The following is a 12,132-nucleotide window of genomic DNA, read 5'->3' as shown; positions in this document are numbered from 1 at the left end:
AATAACCATTATCATTTGCAACCCCAAAGGGAAGTGACCAATGGGGGAATGAATTAACTAAAGGCTAAGTTCGGGTAATATCTAAGAAGAGGGACCTTATGTGCTCCACTATAGTCTTAAACGTGATTGGTAGAAAATGTTAAGACTCTGTAAGTTGCTAGGTCAATGGGAGAAAATAAAACTGTTTTCCTTTTTCCTGTAGCTCCTATCTGTCCAAGCTATCTGCCGCTTTTCTGCAGGGTGGGGGAAAGTGTGCTCGGTCACTAGGCAACCTGTGTGCAGCTGGATGCCTCTGGTGATAGTTAAAGGGAGATCTGGAACTAGAGATAAGATTTGGGAAAGGAGGAAGTTAAACTTAATTGGCACATGCGCCAGGCCTTCTCAAACAGGTAGTCTGGACACTTAAGTCTGTTAATAGAGAGAACAGAGGTATCTCTGATAAGGTACTTTCTTCTATCTAGGGATGGACCTGGCCGGATGCTGCCAATGACGATAATTACAGGGAGGCTTGAACAGGGGTTCTGGCTGTGCAGAGCTGTCAGCACAGAAGATTATCTAAGTATTCCTTTAGTAGAGGGGAAATGGTGCCCAATCAATGATGGAAAAGCTACAATAGCACACAAGAAACTCATAGCAGGAAACGGCTGATAATCAAAAGCCAAATATCACCAAGGCTCCTTGAGCCTTAGCTTGACCTCTGAAAGGCCCTTGGCTACTTCCAGGTATTGCCTTTGTCATAGTCCACTGAAATCCCACTTTGTATATATTTGTGGCTTGCTGCACCTAAGACTGTGGAAAGGGTGCTGCCAGACCTGCCCCACTCTGCAAGGCAATTGACCCTCCTAGTTTGCACAGTCACTGCACTCCTACTACTTGGCTGTTCTTAGCTTCAGGTTTTCCAGCTCCCAGGAGAGCTGCTGCTTCACAGGCAGGAGTAAACAGGCTAATCTGAGGAACGCAGCTTGCACATCCCTCCCTGCCCACAACAAACTAAAAACACTTTTATTTCAGTTGTAATTGTGTATGAATGGTTTGTCCGCATGTGTGTCTATGGACCACGTTTGTGCCTAGTGCCCAAGGAGGCCAGAAGAGGGCCTCTATGCCCTGGAACTGGAGTTACAAACGGTTATGAGCTGGATATGGGTGCTAGAAATCAATCCCAGGTCCTCTGCAAGAGCAGCCATGCTCTTAGCTGCTGAGCCATCTCTCCAGCCCCTCAGGGCAGGGCTTTTAAGAGTACAGTCCAGGGTAGGATCCAGAGCCTACTTTGGCAACTCCAACCTTTGGACAACACTAACACAGTGACTTTTGTGACTTACACTTCCTACCACACCATGCCCTCCTGTGGTTTAAGACTGGAAAACCACCTCTAATGAAAGGTCAGCACCAACCTCTCCTTGTGTGCTTTGGATCCCTCACAGGCTCAGGTGTCACCTCCTGCTGCCACTCACTGAGTCTGAGCTTTCCACACCAAGGACAACTGCACTGCACTCTCAGATTCACAGGCACACCCGGCCAGAGCAAGGGACGGAGTCCATGGGCCTAGATGCTTTGTGGTCACCAGCATCCTACATCAAATGTGAAAAGCCCCGCCTCTCAGGAATGCAATCTGGCAGAACCCACACCTGCCTCACCCACGCCACATCTCAGATCCTGTCTGGCACTTGGTCCCAGCTCAAAGCTGGAAGCCATCCTGTCTGTCTCCCACACTACAATGTGGAGCCCAGGAGGAAGTGGGGAAGATGGACCCGGAACACACCAATATCATGTTTGGAAACATTTGTGCCATGTGTGAAGGGTGAGCAGGGACCTGTGGAAGACCTTCCATGCATGTGTGGATGCATCATCTCGAACACCAAATGCACGGGTCAGCAAGATGGTTCAAGCCTGAAAATATGAGCTCACACTTTGGAACTCATGTAAAATCTGGATGCCAGTGCTAGAGAGATGGCTGCGGGTTAAGAGCAGTGTGCTGCTTCTCTGGAGGATATCAGGTTTCTTCCCAGCACCCATGTCAGGCAGCTCACATCACTTCTAAGTGTGGCTTCAGGGAGATCCAATGGACTGGTCTCAAACAGAAACTGCACTGATGTGCGAACACCCACACATTACCATGCAAGCATGCATGCATGCATACACACACACACACACACACACACACACACACACACACACACACACACTCACTCACAATCATTAAAACTAAATCTTGAAAAAGTTCTAGAGCTGATGATACCAGGTGTCATACAGCAGGATGGGAGAAAAGAGACAGAAGAACCCCGAAGCTCCCGGGCCAGCTAGGCAGGTGTACAAAGCATAGGCAGAAACAAGACACACCCCCAACTAGTTTGTACTCTGACCACCACACACATGCCATGGCACAGGAACCTCTTACTTGTCCTCTCTCCCTCTTCCTCTCACTCTCCCTTTCTCCCCCACCTCTCTATCTCTTTCTCCCTCCTCCTTCTTTCTCCCACACTCTCTCACACACAGATACCCCAACCTCTCTAAAACCAGAACTTTTCAAATGGGGGCTGGATGAGAGCACCTGTCAGACCAGGACCTGAGGATGTGGAGCTTTGGGTCCTAGACCTTCTCTTCCACTGCCCTGGGACATCAGCCCTGTTGGCCCACAGAACCACTGAAGACTCACTTCTCACCACCAACCCAGAGAAAAACAGGTGCTTTTCTGTGCTCCTTACACCCCGTGTGCACAGTCTTTGGAGCTCACTCACTCTGCCAACCACGGGCATGTGATCGTGCCCTCCACCCCTCTCCTGAAATGGTCCAGGGGCAAATCAGGGGACTTGGCATCTCGCTTCAAAGGGGAGGGCTATGCAGGAGCCCAAAGATGAAGTGCAAATTCTAGGCCACTACTCCCCGAGTGCCACACCTCCCGGGGAGAGAATGATCTGGAAGAAGGTCAGGGACTGGGATGGGAAAAGACCAGGAAAGGAGACAGGACTGCTGAATGCAGGGGCCAGGAGGCAAAAATGGGTTTCCTGAAACTGTCCTGGCGATGGCAGGAGTCAGGGCAGGGACAGGGCCTCTGGGAAAGGGAGGAAATGCTGGCTGTGTCAGTCCTGGCCCCAGTGCACCTGGAGAAGCTTGGCTGTGTGGAGCCTGCTCAGAAGCGGGACCATATCCCACTGAGGACTACTGTTCCTTTTTTCCCACAAAATACTTTATTTACTTTTTGGAAACCTCATACATGAGAGCTCTGTGTGGGGGAGACAGAGCGTAAAGGAGGGCTAGTGTTCTTGGAAGGGTGGGAAAGGAACAGTTTCCACCACCCTGTTGCTGTACCTCATCACCCACCAGAAGAGAAAGGGTGGACCGTACACACGACAAAACTACTTAGTGTGCAACAGCTGTCCCCAGGGGTAGGCAAGGGGCAAAGTCAGGGGCACAAAGTGGGCTCTGGCTGGAGAACACAGGTTCTCAGCTTGTGGGATAGTTACATTAAAATTCCTAACAGTAGCTAATTTACAGGCAGGAAAGTCACAATGAAATAATCTTATGCTGGGGGTCATATCAACACGAGGAATGGTATAAAAGGGTGGCAGCATCAGGAAGGTTGAGAACCAGTGCTGTAGAGTGACGGGAAGGGAGCAGGATCCATGGGTAGTAGCCTGGCCTCTTCTGCAGGGATGCTGGGTCCAACCTGTCAGGCAGAGCAGAGTCAGGCCAGCCCTGGCTTCCTGAGCACTCAGGAGCCTGGGAAGGGCTGTGGGAAGCAGAACACTCACTTCAAAGGGCCTGTGGACAGCAGAGCATCATTTCAAAGATCCTGGAACTTTTCGTTGAGGGCCTGCATGATGGCTGAAACACAAGAGGTACAAATGGGTATTCCAGACACAGACATCCAGGAACCCACCAACCTGAGCCCCATTCTCTGTGCCACAGGAACTTCTGGCCAGCCGCCTCACTGCCCTCCGGCCCCTGTGCAAGGAGCCTCAGAACACACTCCTCCACCCATCACCGAGCTCTATGTGGACACGTTTTCTACAGGAGAACAGCACGGACAGGCAGTCCTCAAACGCTGGACCACAGTAGTGCCAGCCCTACTTGTAAAATGAACAAACACGTGACAACAAACACCTCACAAGTCGCAACTGCCGGCACTCCAAGGAAAACTAAAGGAGGACTGTCTCAATGCCCAGAGAGAAGGGAACCTGGGGGACTCATCTGCACAGCGCACGGGACGGCATTGCCTCTTGGTGCAAGTCCCTGCAGTCAATGCACACAGGGCTCCCAGCCTGGCCTGCTTGAGGTCACTTCCCACAGGAGAACCGCCCCTCTGCCCACCCCAGTCACCTGCACCCAAACACTAGGCTCTCCCTCTTGCCCTGTTCCCATCGCTTCCCTGCCCTGGCTCGGTCATACCTAGTTGTTCCTTGAGTTCCTCTATTTCCTTCCGTAGCATCAGACACTAGCCCAGCAGACACGGGAGAAAACGAAAGAAAGAAAGATTATCATCCAATGTCCTGGCCTCCTCTCTGCTCCATTCACACTTCTTCCTAGTCCTTACACCTCCCAGTCGCCACAGTCCTCTGACAGACTGGCAAAGAACCTCCAACAGGAAGGAGGTGCCCTCTCTCTGTGGAGTTGGCACAGGAGGTTAGCTGTCAGCTCAGGAGCTGGCTGGGGCTGGCATTTGTGAGCTGAAAAAGCCTTACCTGTTGGCAACCCATTGTTACTGGTGTTTGATTCTGCCTCTCTCCAGCCGTGAATGGGAGATGGAGAGATGGTTCCTGTTCACCTGAAAACACACACACACATACACGCCAGACAGAGAGACAGAGACAGGATGAGACCTCTTGGCTTGTGATCCAAGTGGGAAGGGACTGGTGGGGTCTAAAACGAGACAGCAATACCCTCTGCCTGCAGCCACTTGTACTTAGTAGGTCCTGAGATCTGCCCAGCTCTCTTCCTCAACCCCAGCCCAGAGACAGCATAAAAGCGCTTAGAGCTCCTAAGACTGTTGCCCTGAGCCAATGCTCTCAGGACTATCAACCACGGCTAGATCCAGGAAGGAACTCAGTGCCTGAGCAAGGCTCACCAGCTTACAGACATTTTCTGGAGTTGGAGTTGTCCCACCCTTCACAGTCATGCATCCCACAGTCCCACTCATTTCACAATGTGGTCTGAGGCCAGCCCTGCCCACACCCAGTCTCCTGTGGACTCCTGCCTCCCTAGACAGGGAAGCCCAAGGAACAAGGCTGCAATCCACCAAAGGAACAGAGCCTGAGGCTTCCTGCCTTTCCCCATCTTCCCACGCTGCTCTCAAACCCCAAAGACTCACCAGCCGGTGCAGGTGCTCTAGGTCTGGCACTTCTCTGGCTCAAGGACAAGACCTGAGAGTTTCCCACAACTTGGGGTGCTCTGGTGTTGGGGTCTCCACTGCTCATTTCTCCACGATGCGTGCACGTGCAAGGCTGCTCTGCCCTGTGTGTTGGAAGCTCACACAAAAATTCCTCACTAAGTACACGTTGTGGAGGGCTGAGGGGCCCGTGGGGGAACAAACTGGAGGCCTGTGAGGCCCATCCCATCTGTACTTTCTGTTCCTGGGTCAGCCTCAGGTCAGGAGGCAGAGCTCAGCCAGGAAGGGGCCCACAGGCACTGAAAAGGCTCAGGATCTGGCCTGGCTTCCTTGGGGAAGAGCCAGGAGGGAGGAATCAGGAGGCCCCTGAGGCCGACTACACATCCAAGTTGTGCAGCCCACACTGTAAGGGCTCTGGACCCAAATCACTCCAACTGTCAGCCAGGCCCACTTCCCACCCCAGCCTGGCTAGAGACAGGACATGCACAGGGAGGGGAATAGTAACCAACACCTAACTGAGCCACCTTCATATCCACCCTCACTTACTACAAGGACCCCACACTGCACATCCGAATCAGGATGAGTGTCCACTGACAAGCCCCAAGCCAAGGCAGGGGCAGAGGGAGCAGGGCAATGTTATGTGCTGGGGAGGGAAAGGGCAGGGTGAGAGGAGACAGAGGGTGCTCTACTCACTTGGGCCTGCAGGCCAGGATCTCTGGTTGGGTCATTATCTTCTTTGGCCCCTGGCTGGGATTCCTTTGTCTTCCTTACTATGGATCTCTTCCCAGTGCAGAAAGGCTTGCATTCTTTGGGTCCAGAAGGCAGTGAGCATTTACTGGCCTTCCCAAGCAGGGCAACCCCGGAGATTGGGGGGAAAGTAGCTGGTTCTACAGGAGCTGACTTGAGTCTCTGTCCCCATGATGGAAAGGTTCTTCCCAGGGATCCTCTTGAGGTATCCCAGTGAGTCGGCTTCTCCTTTACTCCCTTCTTTCTAGGACTGGTCTTGGTCGGGGAGGCACCTGAAGCAATAGCAACAGGGGCAGGGACAGCAGCAGAGGAGGCAACGGCAGCTCCTGGGTAGCTGGGTCTGCTCCCTTCTTTTCCCAAGACCCCACTTTGCTTTTTCTTCGACAGAGAGCCTTCCAGCTCTCCCAAAGCCTGCTTCTCCATGCCTGAGCTGAGTCCTCGCGGAGTAGTGACCAGCAGAGAGGGGGGCATATGGTCAAAACTTCCCCTGCCATGGACATTCGTGCGTCTGCCTGTGTCTTCCAGCTCAGTGAGGCCAGTGGACTTGGCCTGGCCTCCTTCTTTGAGGCAAATGGTCACCCTCATCATTTCTGTCTCACTGAATTCATCAGAAGACTCGGGGTCGGAAGACAGATACTGAAAATCCTCACTGGCTATTATCCTACTTGTGGCTCCTCTTCTTGGGGTCACCCAGGCCCTGCCCCGCCCCAGACCCCTGGGGTGCTGTTGGCTAGCTGATAACTGCTTCCCTTCCACAGAGGTCGGGGGCCGCATGCCTCTCCGGCTTGTGCCTGCGTCTGAGTCTCCCCAAATGCCAAGGGGCTCAGCAGCGCAGCTTTTTGGGGACGGATGTCTGCGGACACCCCAGGCCTCCCGGTTGGCTACATGCTGCCCGAAGCTTGTACCCTCTATTGTCAGCTGCGGTACAAAGTCCAAACTGTCCCCTCTCTCATCCACTGGGGTGCCGGGGCGACCTTCGCAGCCCCAGATGACCGACCTTCCCTCCATCTCATCCCTGTCTAACCAGGAGTCATACGGGAAGGTCTTGGAGACTGGGAGACACGTTTTGTCCTCACTGCTCCGGAACAACCTCTCGTCAGGGCCGAGGCCATGTCTCCTCGGGGATCCATGGCTAAAGCGGCGGCGTCCTTCCGAGTGCTCCCCGCTTTCTGGCCCAAACCCGCTTCCCCGAACCGACACCTCATCAGGAGAGCTCATGTTTCCACCCCAGCAGACGCCGCCCGAGGAGACGCTGCTTCCCCCTTCACTGCATTCTCAGCTATGTCTTCGCCAAGGCAACTGCCACCGCCACGGGCGCCACACGCGCGCGCGCGCGCGCGCGCGCGCGCGGTTCAAACAACGCGAGACTTCGCGCACCCTCGAGGGCCGTTCTCATTGGTCCGCCGCTCGGCGAGCCACCAATCAGAGCGGCTGTTGCTTGGCCATTACTCAAGGCCCTAGCCAATAGAGACGAGGGTGCGTAGTTCGCCACCATTAAAGGGCGGGGTTTTGCGCGCGTGAGTGTGAGGAACTTTCGAGACTTCGAGGTCTCGCGGAGTCACGTGTCCTCTGAGCTAACCGCTTGCAGCGCCTGAGGTGAAAGGCCTCGTTCCTCGGGGGTGACTTAGCGGGAATTATCTTCCCTCCCCCCCGTGCCTCCCCCTGCTGGTGACATGAGCTCCCCGGATGAGGTGTCAGCCCCTGAAGTCTGTGGTGACAAGGACACCGCTTCTGCCGGTGACATGAATTCCCGGGATCAGGGGTCTGCTCCTGAAGCCGATTTGGGCCAGGAGGGCAGGGAGCACTTAGGGGACCCCCTGATCAGCCCTAGAGTAGTACCGGGGGCCTCAAGCCTCATCCAAGGTCCTCTGGAGATTGGAGACGGTGAGGGCGGCCTCCCGGGTATGGAAAGCTGCGGGTTGCAATCTGAGCGGAAATTGGAAGCGACAGAGGAAGGAGAAGGGGTGCATAGGGACCCGGAAGGCCGGACCAGTTCCCCCGTGAACCAAGAAGAGGTCGGCCTGGACTTTCTGCCCCAGCTCAGTATTGAGGCTATGGCTATGATGCGCGAGCTGACCAACCTGCAGACCCGAAGAGTCTGCAGGTACCAGTCCCCACAGACCTGTGCCGCTGAACTGGCTGCCCTTTGGGGACATATGGATGAAGGCTCCAACAGAGGGGCCCTGTCCCTGAGCACTGTAGAAGGGAAGCAGACCTCTGCAGGCTCCCTGTACCCCCGGGGCCTGGGACGAAGCAGAGCCTGGGTGACCCCGAGGAGAGGAACCACAAATAGGATAGTGAGCAGTGAAGCTGTGCAATGTCCCTCCTATAACCCTACGTCTTCTGATGAGTCCAATGAGACGGGGGTGATGAGGGTGACCATTTGCCTCAAAGAAGGAGGCCAGGCCAAGCCCACTGGCCTCACTGAGCGGGAAGACACAGGCAAACACACGAGTGTCCATGGCAGGGGAAGTTTCGTCCATGTGCCCCCCTCTGTAATGTCCAGTACGAACCGGACACTCAGCTCAGGCGTGGAGAAGCAGGCTTTGGGAGAGCTGGAAGGCTCTCTGTCGAAGAAAAAGCCAAGTATAGTCTGGGGCACAGAAGGGAGCAGACCCAGCTTCCCAGGAGCGACTTCTGCTGCCACAGCTGCTGGAGCAGCAGCCTCTGCTGCTGTCCCTGCACCTACTCCTGCTGCTTCAGGGGCCTTTCCCAAGACCAGTCCGAGAAAGAAGGTACCCCAGGAGAAGAAGCCCTTGACAGATGCCTCAAAAGGATCCCTGGGAGGAACCTTCCCACCATGGGGACAGAGACTCAAGTCAGCTCCTGTAAGGTCAGCCACCCTTCCCCCGATCTCCGGGGTTGCCCTGCTTGGGAAGGCCAGTAAACGCTCACTGGTTTCCAGAACAAAAGAATGCAAGCCTTTCTGCACTGGGAAGAGATCCATAGTAAGGAAGACAAAGGAATCCCAACCAGGGGCCAAAGAAGATAATGACCCAACCAGAGATCCTGGCCTGCAGGCCCAAGTGAGTAGAGCACCCTCTGTCTCCTCTCACCCTGCCCTTTTTCTCCCCAGCACATAACATTGCCCTGCTCCCTCTGCCCCTGCCTTGGCTTGGGGCTTGTCAGTGGACACTCATCCTGATTCGGATGTGCAGTGTGGGGTCCTTGTAGTAAGTGAGGGTGGATATGAAGGTGGCTCAGTTAGGTGTTGGTTACTATTCCCCTCCCTGTGCATGTCCTGTCTCTAGCCAGGCTGGGGTGGGAAGTGGGCCTGGCTGACAGTTGGAGTGATTTGGGTCCAGAGCCCTTACAGTGTGGGCTGCACAACTTGGATGTGTAGTCGGCCTCAGGGGCCTCCTGATTCCTCCCTCCTGGCTCTTCCCCAAGGAAGCCAGGCCAGATCCTGAGCCTTTTCAGTGCCTGTGGGCCCCTTCCTGGCTGAGCTCTGCCTCCTGACCTGAGGCTGACCCAGGAACAGAAAGTACAGATGGGATGGGCCTCACAGGCCTCCAGTTTGTTCCCCCACGGGCCCCTCAGCCCTCCACAACGTGTACTTAGTGAGGAATTTTTGTGTGAGCTTCCAACACACAGGGCAGAGCAGCCTTGCACGTGCACGCATCGTGGAGAAATGAGCAGTGGAGACCCCAACACCAGAGCACCCCAAGTTGTGGGAAACTCTCAGGTCTTGTCCTTGAGCCAGAGAAGTGCCAGACCTAGAGCACCTGCACCGGCTGGTGAGTCTTTGGGGTTTGAGAGCAGCGTGGGAAGATGGGGAAAGGCAGGAAGCCTCAGGCTCTGTTCCTTTGGTGGATTGCAGCCTTGATCCTTGGGCTTCCCTGTCTAGGGAGGCAGGAGCCCACAGGAGACTGGGTGTGGGCAGGGCTGGCCTCAGACCACATTGTGAAATGAGTGGGACTGTGGGATGCATGACTGTGAAGGGTGGGACAACTCCAACTCCAGAAAATGTCTGTAAGCTGGTGAGCCCTGCTCAGGCACTGAGTTCATCGCTGGTTCTGGATTTGGCAAGCAATCCTCCTAGTGGTACAAAGAGCCTCCAGGCTGCCTGGGAGCAACAGGGAAGAAAGGCTCAGAGCTTATTGGAGCAGATGTACTAACATTTACAAGTTCCTGCCAGCAGAGGGGGATATTGCACCATTTTAGGTTTCACAGGACCCTTACCATCAGGATCCAAAAACTGGAAGGGGCATAATACATTTATTAATTCACTCATCATTTATTTATTAGTTTCTTTCTTTGTTGTTTATATTTACTGTTTTCAGGGGACCAGGATATACTTGTGGGTCCTTTATTACCTGTTGAAGAGGGTGAACCAGTATTACAAGGCACACCAGGCTGTCCTCAGGTAAGGCTTTCTCAGCTCACAAATGCCAGCCCCAGCCAGCTCCTGAGCTGACAGCTAACCTCCTGTGCCAACTCCACAGAGAGAGGGCACCTCCTTCCTGTTGGAGGTTCTTTGCCAGTCTGTCAGAGAACTGTGGCGGCTGGGAGGTGTAAGGACTAGGAAGAAGTGTGAATGGAGCAGAGAGGAGGCCAGGACATTGGATGATAATCTTTCTTTCTTTCTTTCGCTTTCTCCCGTGTCTGCTGGGCTAGTGTCTGATGCTACGGAAGGAAATAGAGGAACTCAAGGAACAACTAGGTATGATCGAGCCGGGGCAGGGAAGCGATGGGAACAGGGCCAGAGGGAGAGCCTAGTGTTTGGGTGCAGGTGACTGGGGTGGGCAGAGGGGCGGTTCTCCTGTGGGAAGTGACCTCAAGCAGGCCAGGCTGGGAGCCCTGTGTGCATTGACTGCAGGGACTTGCACCAAGAGGCAATGCCGTCCCGTGCGCTGTGCAGATGAGTCCCCCAGGTTCCCTTCTCTCTGGGCATTGAGACAGGCCTCCTTTAGTTTCCCTTGGAGTGCCGGCAGTTGCAACTTATGAGGTCTTTGTTGTCACGTGTTTGTTCGTTTTACAAGTAGGGCTGGCACTACTGTGGTCCAGCGTTTGAGGACTGCCTGTCTGTGCTGTTCTCCTGTAGAAAACGTGTCCACATAGAGCTCGGTGATGGGTGGAGGAGTGTATTCTGAGGCTCCTTGCACAGGGGCCGGAGGGCAGTGAGGCGGCTGGCCAGAAGTTCCTGTGGCACAGAGAATGGGGCTCAGGTTGGTGGGTTCCTGGATGTCTGTGTCTGGAATACCCATTTGTACCTCTTGTGTTTCAGCCATCATGCAGGCCCTCAACGAAAAGTTCCAGGATCTTTGAAATGATGCTCTGCTGTCCACAGGCCCTTTGAAGTGAGTGTTCTGCTTCCCACAGCCCTTCCCAGGCTCCTGAGTGCTCAGGAAGCCAGGGCTGGCCTGACTCTGCTCTGCCTGACAGGTTGGACCCAGCATCCCTGCAGAAGAGGCCAGGCTACTGCCCATGGATCCTGCTCCCTTCCCGTCACTCTACAGCACTGGTTCTCAGCCTTCCTGATGCTGCCACCCTTTTATACCATTCCTCGTGTTGATGTGACCCCCAGCATAAGATTATTTCATTGTGACTTTCCTGCCTGTAAATTAGCTACTGTTAGGAATTTTAATGTAACTATCCCACAAGCTGAGAACCTGTGTTCTCCAGCCAGAGCCCACTTTGTGCCCCCGACTTTGCCCCTTGCCTACCCCTGGGGACAGCTGTTGCACACTAAGTAGTTTTGTCCTGTGTATGGTCCGCCCTTTCTCTTCTGGTGGGTGATGAGGTACAGCAACAGGGTGGTGGAAACTGTTCCTTTCCCACCCTTCCAAGAACACTAGCCCTCCTTTACGCTCTGTCTCCCCCGCACAGAGCTCTCATGCATGAGGTTTCCAAAAAGTAAATAAAGTATTTTGTGGGAAAAAAAGGAACAGTAGTCCTCAGTGGGATGTGGTCCCGCTTCTGAGCAGGCTCCACACAGCCAAGCTTCTCCAGGTGCGCTGGGGCCAGGACTGACACAGCCAGCATTTCCTCCCTTTCCCAGAGGCCCCGTCCCTGCCCTGACTCCTGCCATCGCCAGGACAGTTTCAGGAAACCCATTTTTG

General features: G+C 54.4%; 2 protein-coding genes across 2 annotated transcripts; one reads left to right on the top strand and one right to left on the bottom strand.

Moving 5' to 3' along the window:
* Window positions 1-3,781: 3,781 nt before the first annotated feature.
* On the bottom strand, window positions 3,782-7,288 carry LOC128115048 (uncharacterized protein CXorf49 homolog). Its single transcript, XM_052745606.1, has 5 exons — window positions 6,017-7,288; window positions 5,306-5,462; window positions 4,680-4,762; window positions 4,387-4,432; window positions 3,782-3,822 (listed from the first exon to the last, which is right to left on the bottom strand). Exons 1-5 carry the CDS (start codon window positions 7,286-7,288, stop codon window positions 3,782-3,784), a joined length of 1,599 nt encoding a protein of 532 aa, XP_052601566.1.
* Window positions 7,289-7,743: 455 nt separating this feature from the next.
* Window positions 7,744-11,879, top strand: LOC128115043 (uncharacterized protein CXorf49 homolog). The gene is made up of 6 exons (XM_052745591.1): window positions 7,744-9,096; window positions 9,651-9,807; window positions 10,354-10,436; window positions 10,688-10,733; window positions 11,298-11,370; window positions 11,456-11,879. Exons 1-5 carry the CDS (start codon window positions 7,744-7,746, stop codon window positions 11,336-11,338), a joined length of 1,680 nt encoding a protein of 559 aa, XP_052601551.1. The 3' UTR covers window positions 11,339-11,370; window positions 11,456-11,879.
* The last annotated feature ends 253 nt before the right edge of the window (window positions 11,880-12,132 follow it).

This window comes from Peromyscus californicus, unplaced genomic scaffold (assembly GCF_007827085.1).
Source record: "Peromyscus californicus insignis strain IS unplaced genomic scaffold, ASM782708v3 Scaffold_10__1_contigs__length_136768540, whole genome shotgun sequence".
Taxonomy (NCBI): domain Eukaryota; kingdom Metazoa; phylum Chordata; class Mammalia; order Rodentia; family Cricetidae; genus Peromyscus; species Peromyscus californicus.
Note: the sequence above shows the minus strand (reverse complement) of the source record. Positions and strands in the feature narration are given on the sequence as shown.

Coding starts and splice junctions, on each gene's coding strand:
- LOC128115043 (XM_052745591.1), top strand. CDS start 7,744: ATGAGCTCCCCGGATGAGGTGTCAGCCCCTGAAGTCTGTGGTGACAAG. Junction 10,437..10,687: donor GCACACCAGGCTGTCCTCAG/GTAAGGCTTTCT, acceptor CTGCTGGGCTAG/TGTCTGATGCTACGGAAGGA. Junction 10,734..11,297: donor GGAACTCAAGGAACAACTAG/GTATGATCGAGC, acceptor CTTGTGTTTCAG/CCATCATGCAGGCCCTCAAC.
- LOC128115048 (XM_052745606.1), bottom strand. CDS start 7,288: ATGAGCTCTCCTGATGAGGTGTCGGTTCGGGGAAGCGGGTTTGGGCCA. Junction 4,433..4,679: donor TAACAATGGGTTGCCAACAG/GTAAGGCTTTTT, acceptor CTGCTGGGCTAG/TGTCTGATGCTACGGAAGGA. Junction 3,823..4,386: donor GGAACTCAAGGAACAACTAG/GTATGACCGAGC, acceptor CTTGTGTTTCAG/CCATCATGCAGGCCCTCAAC.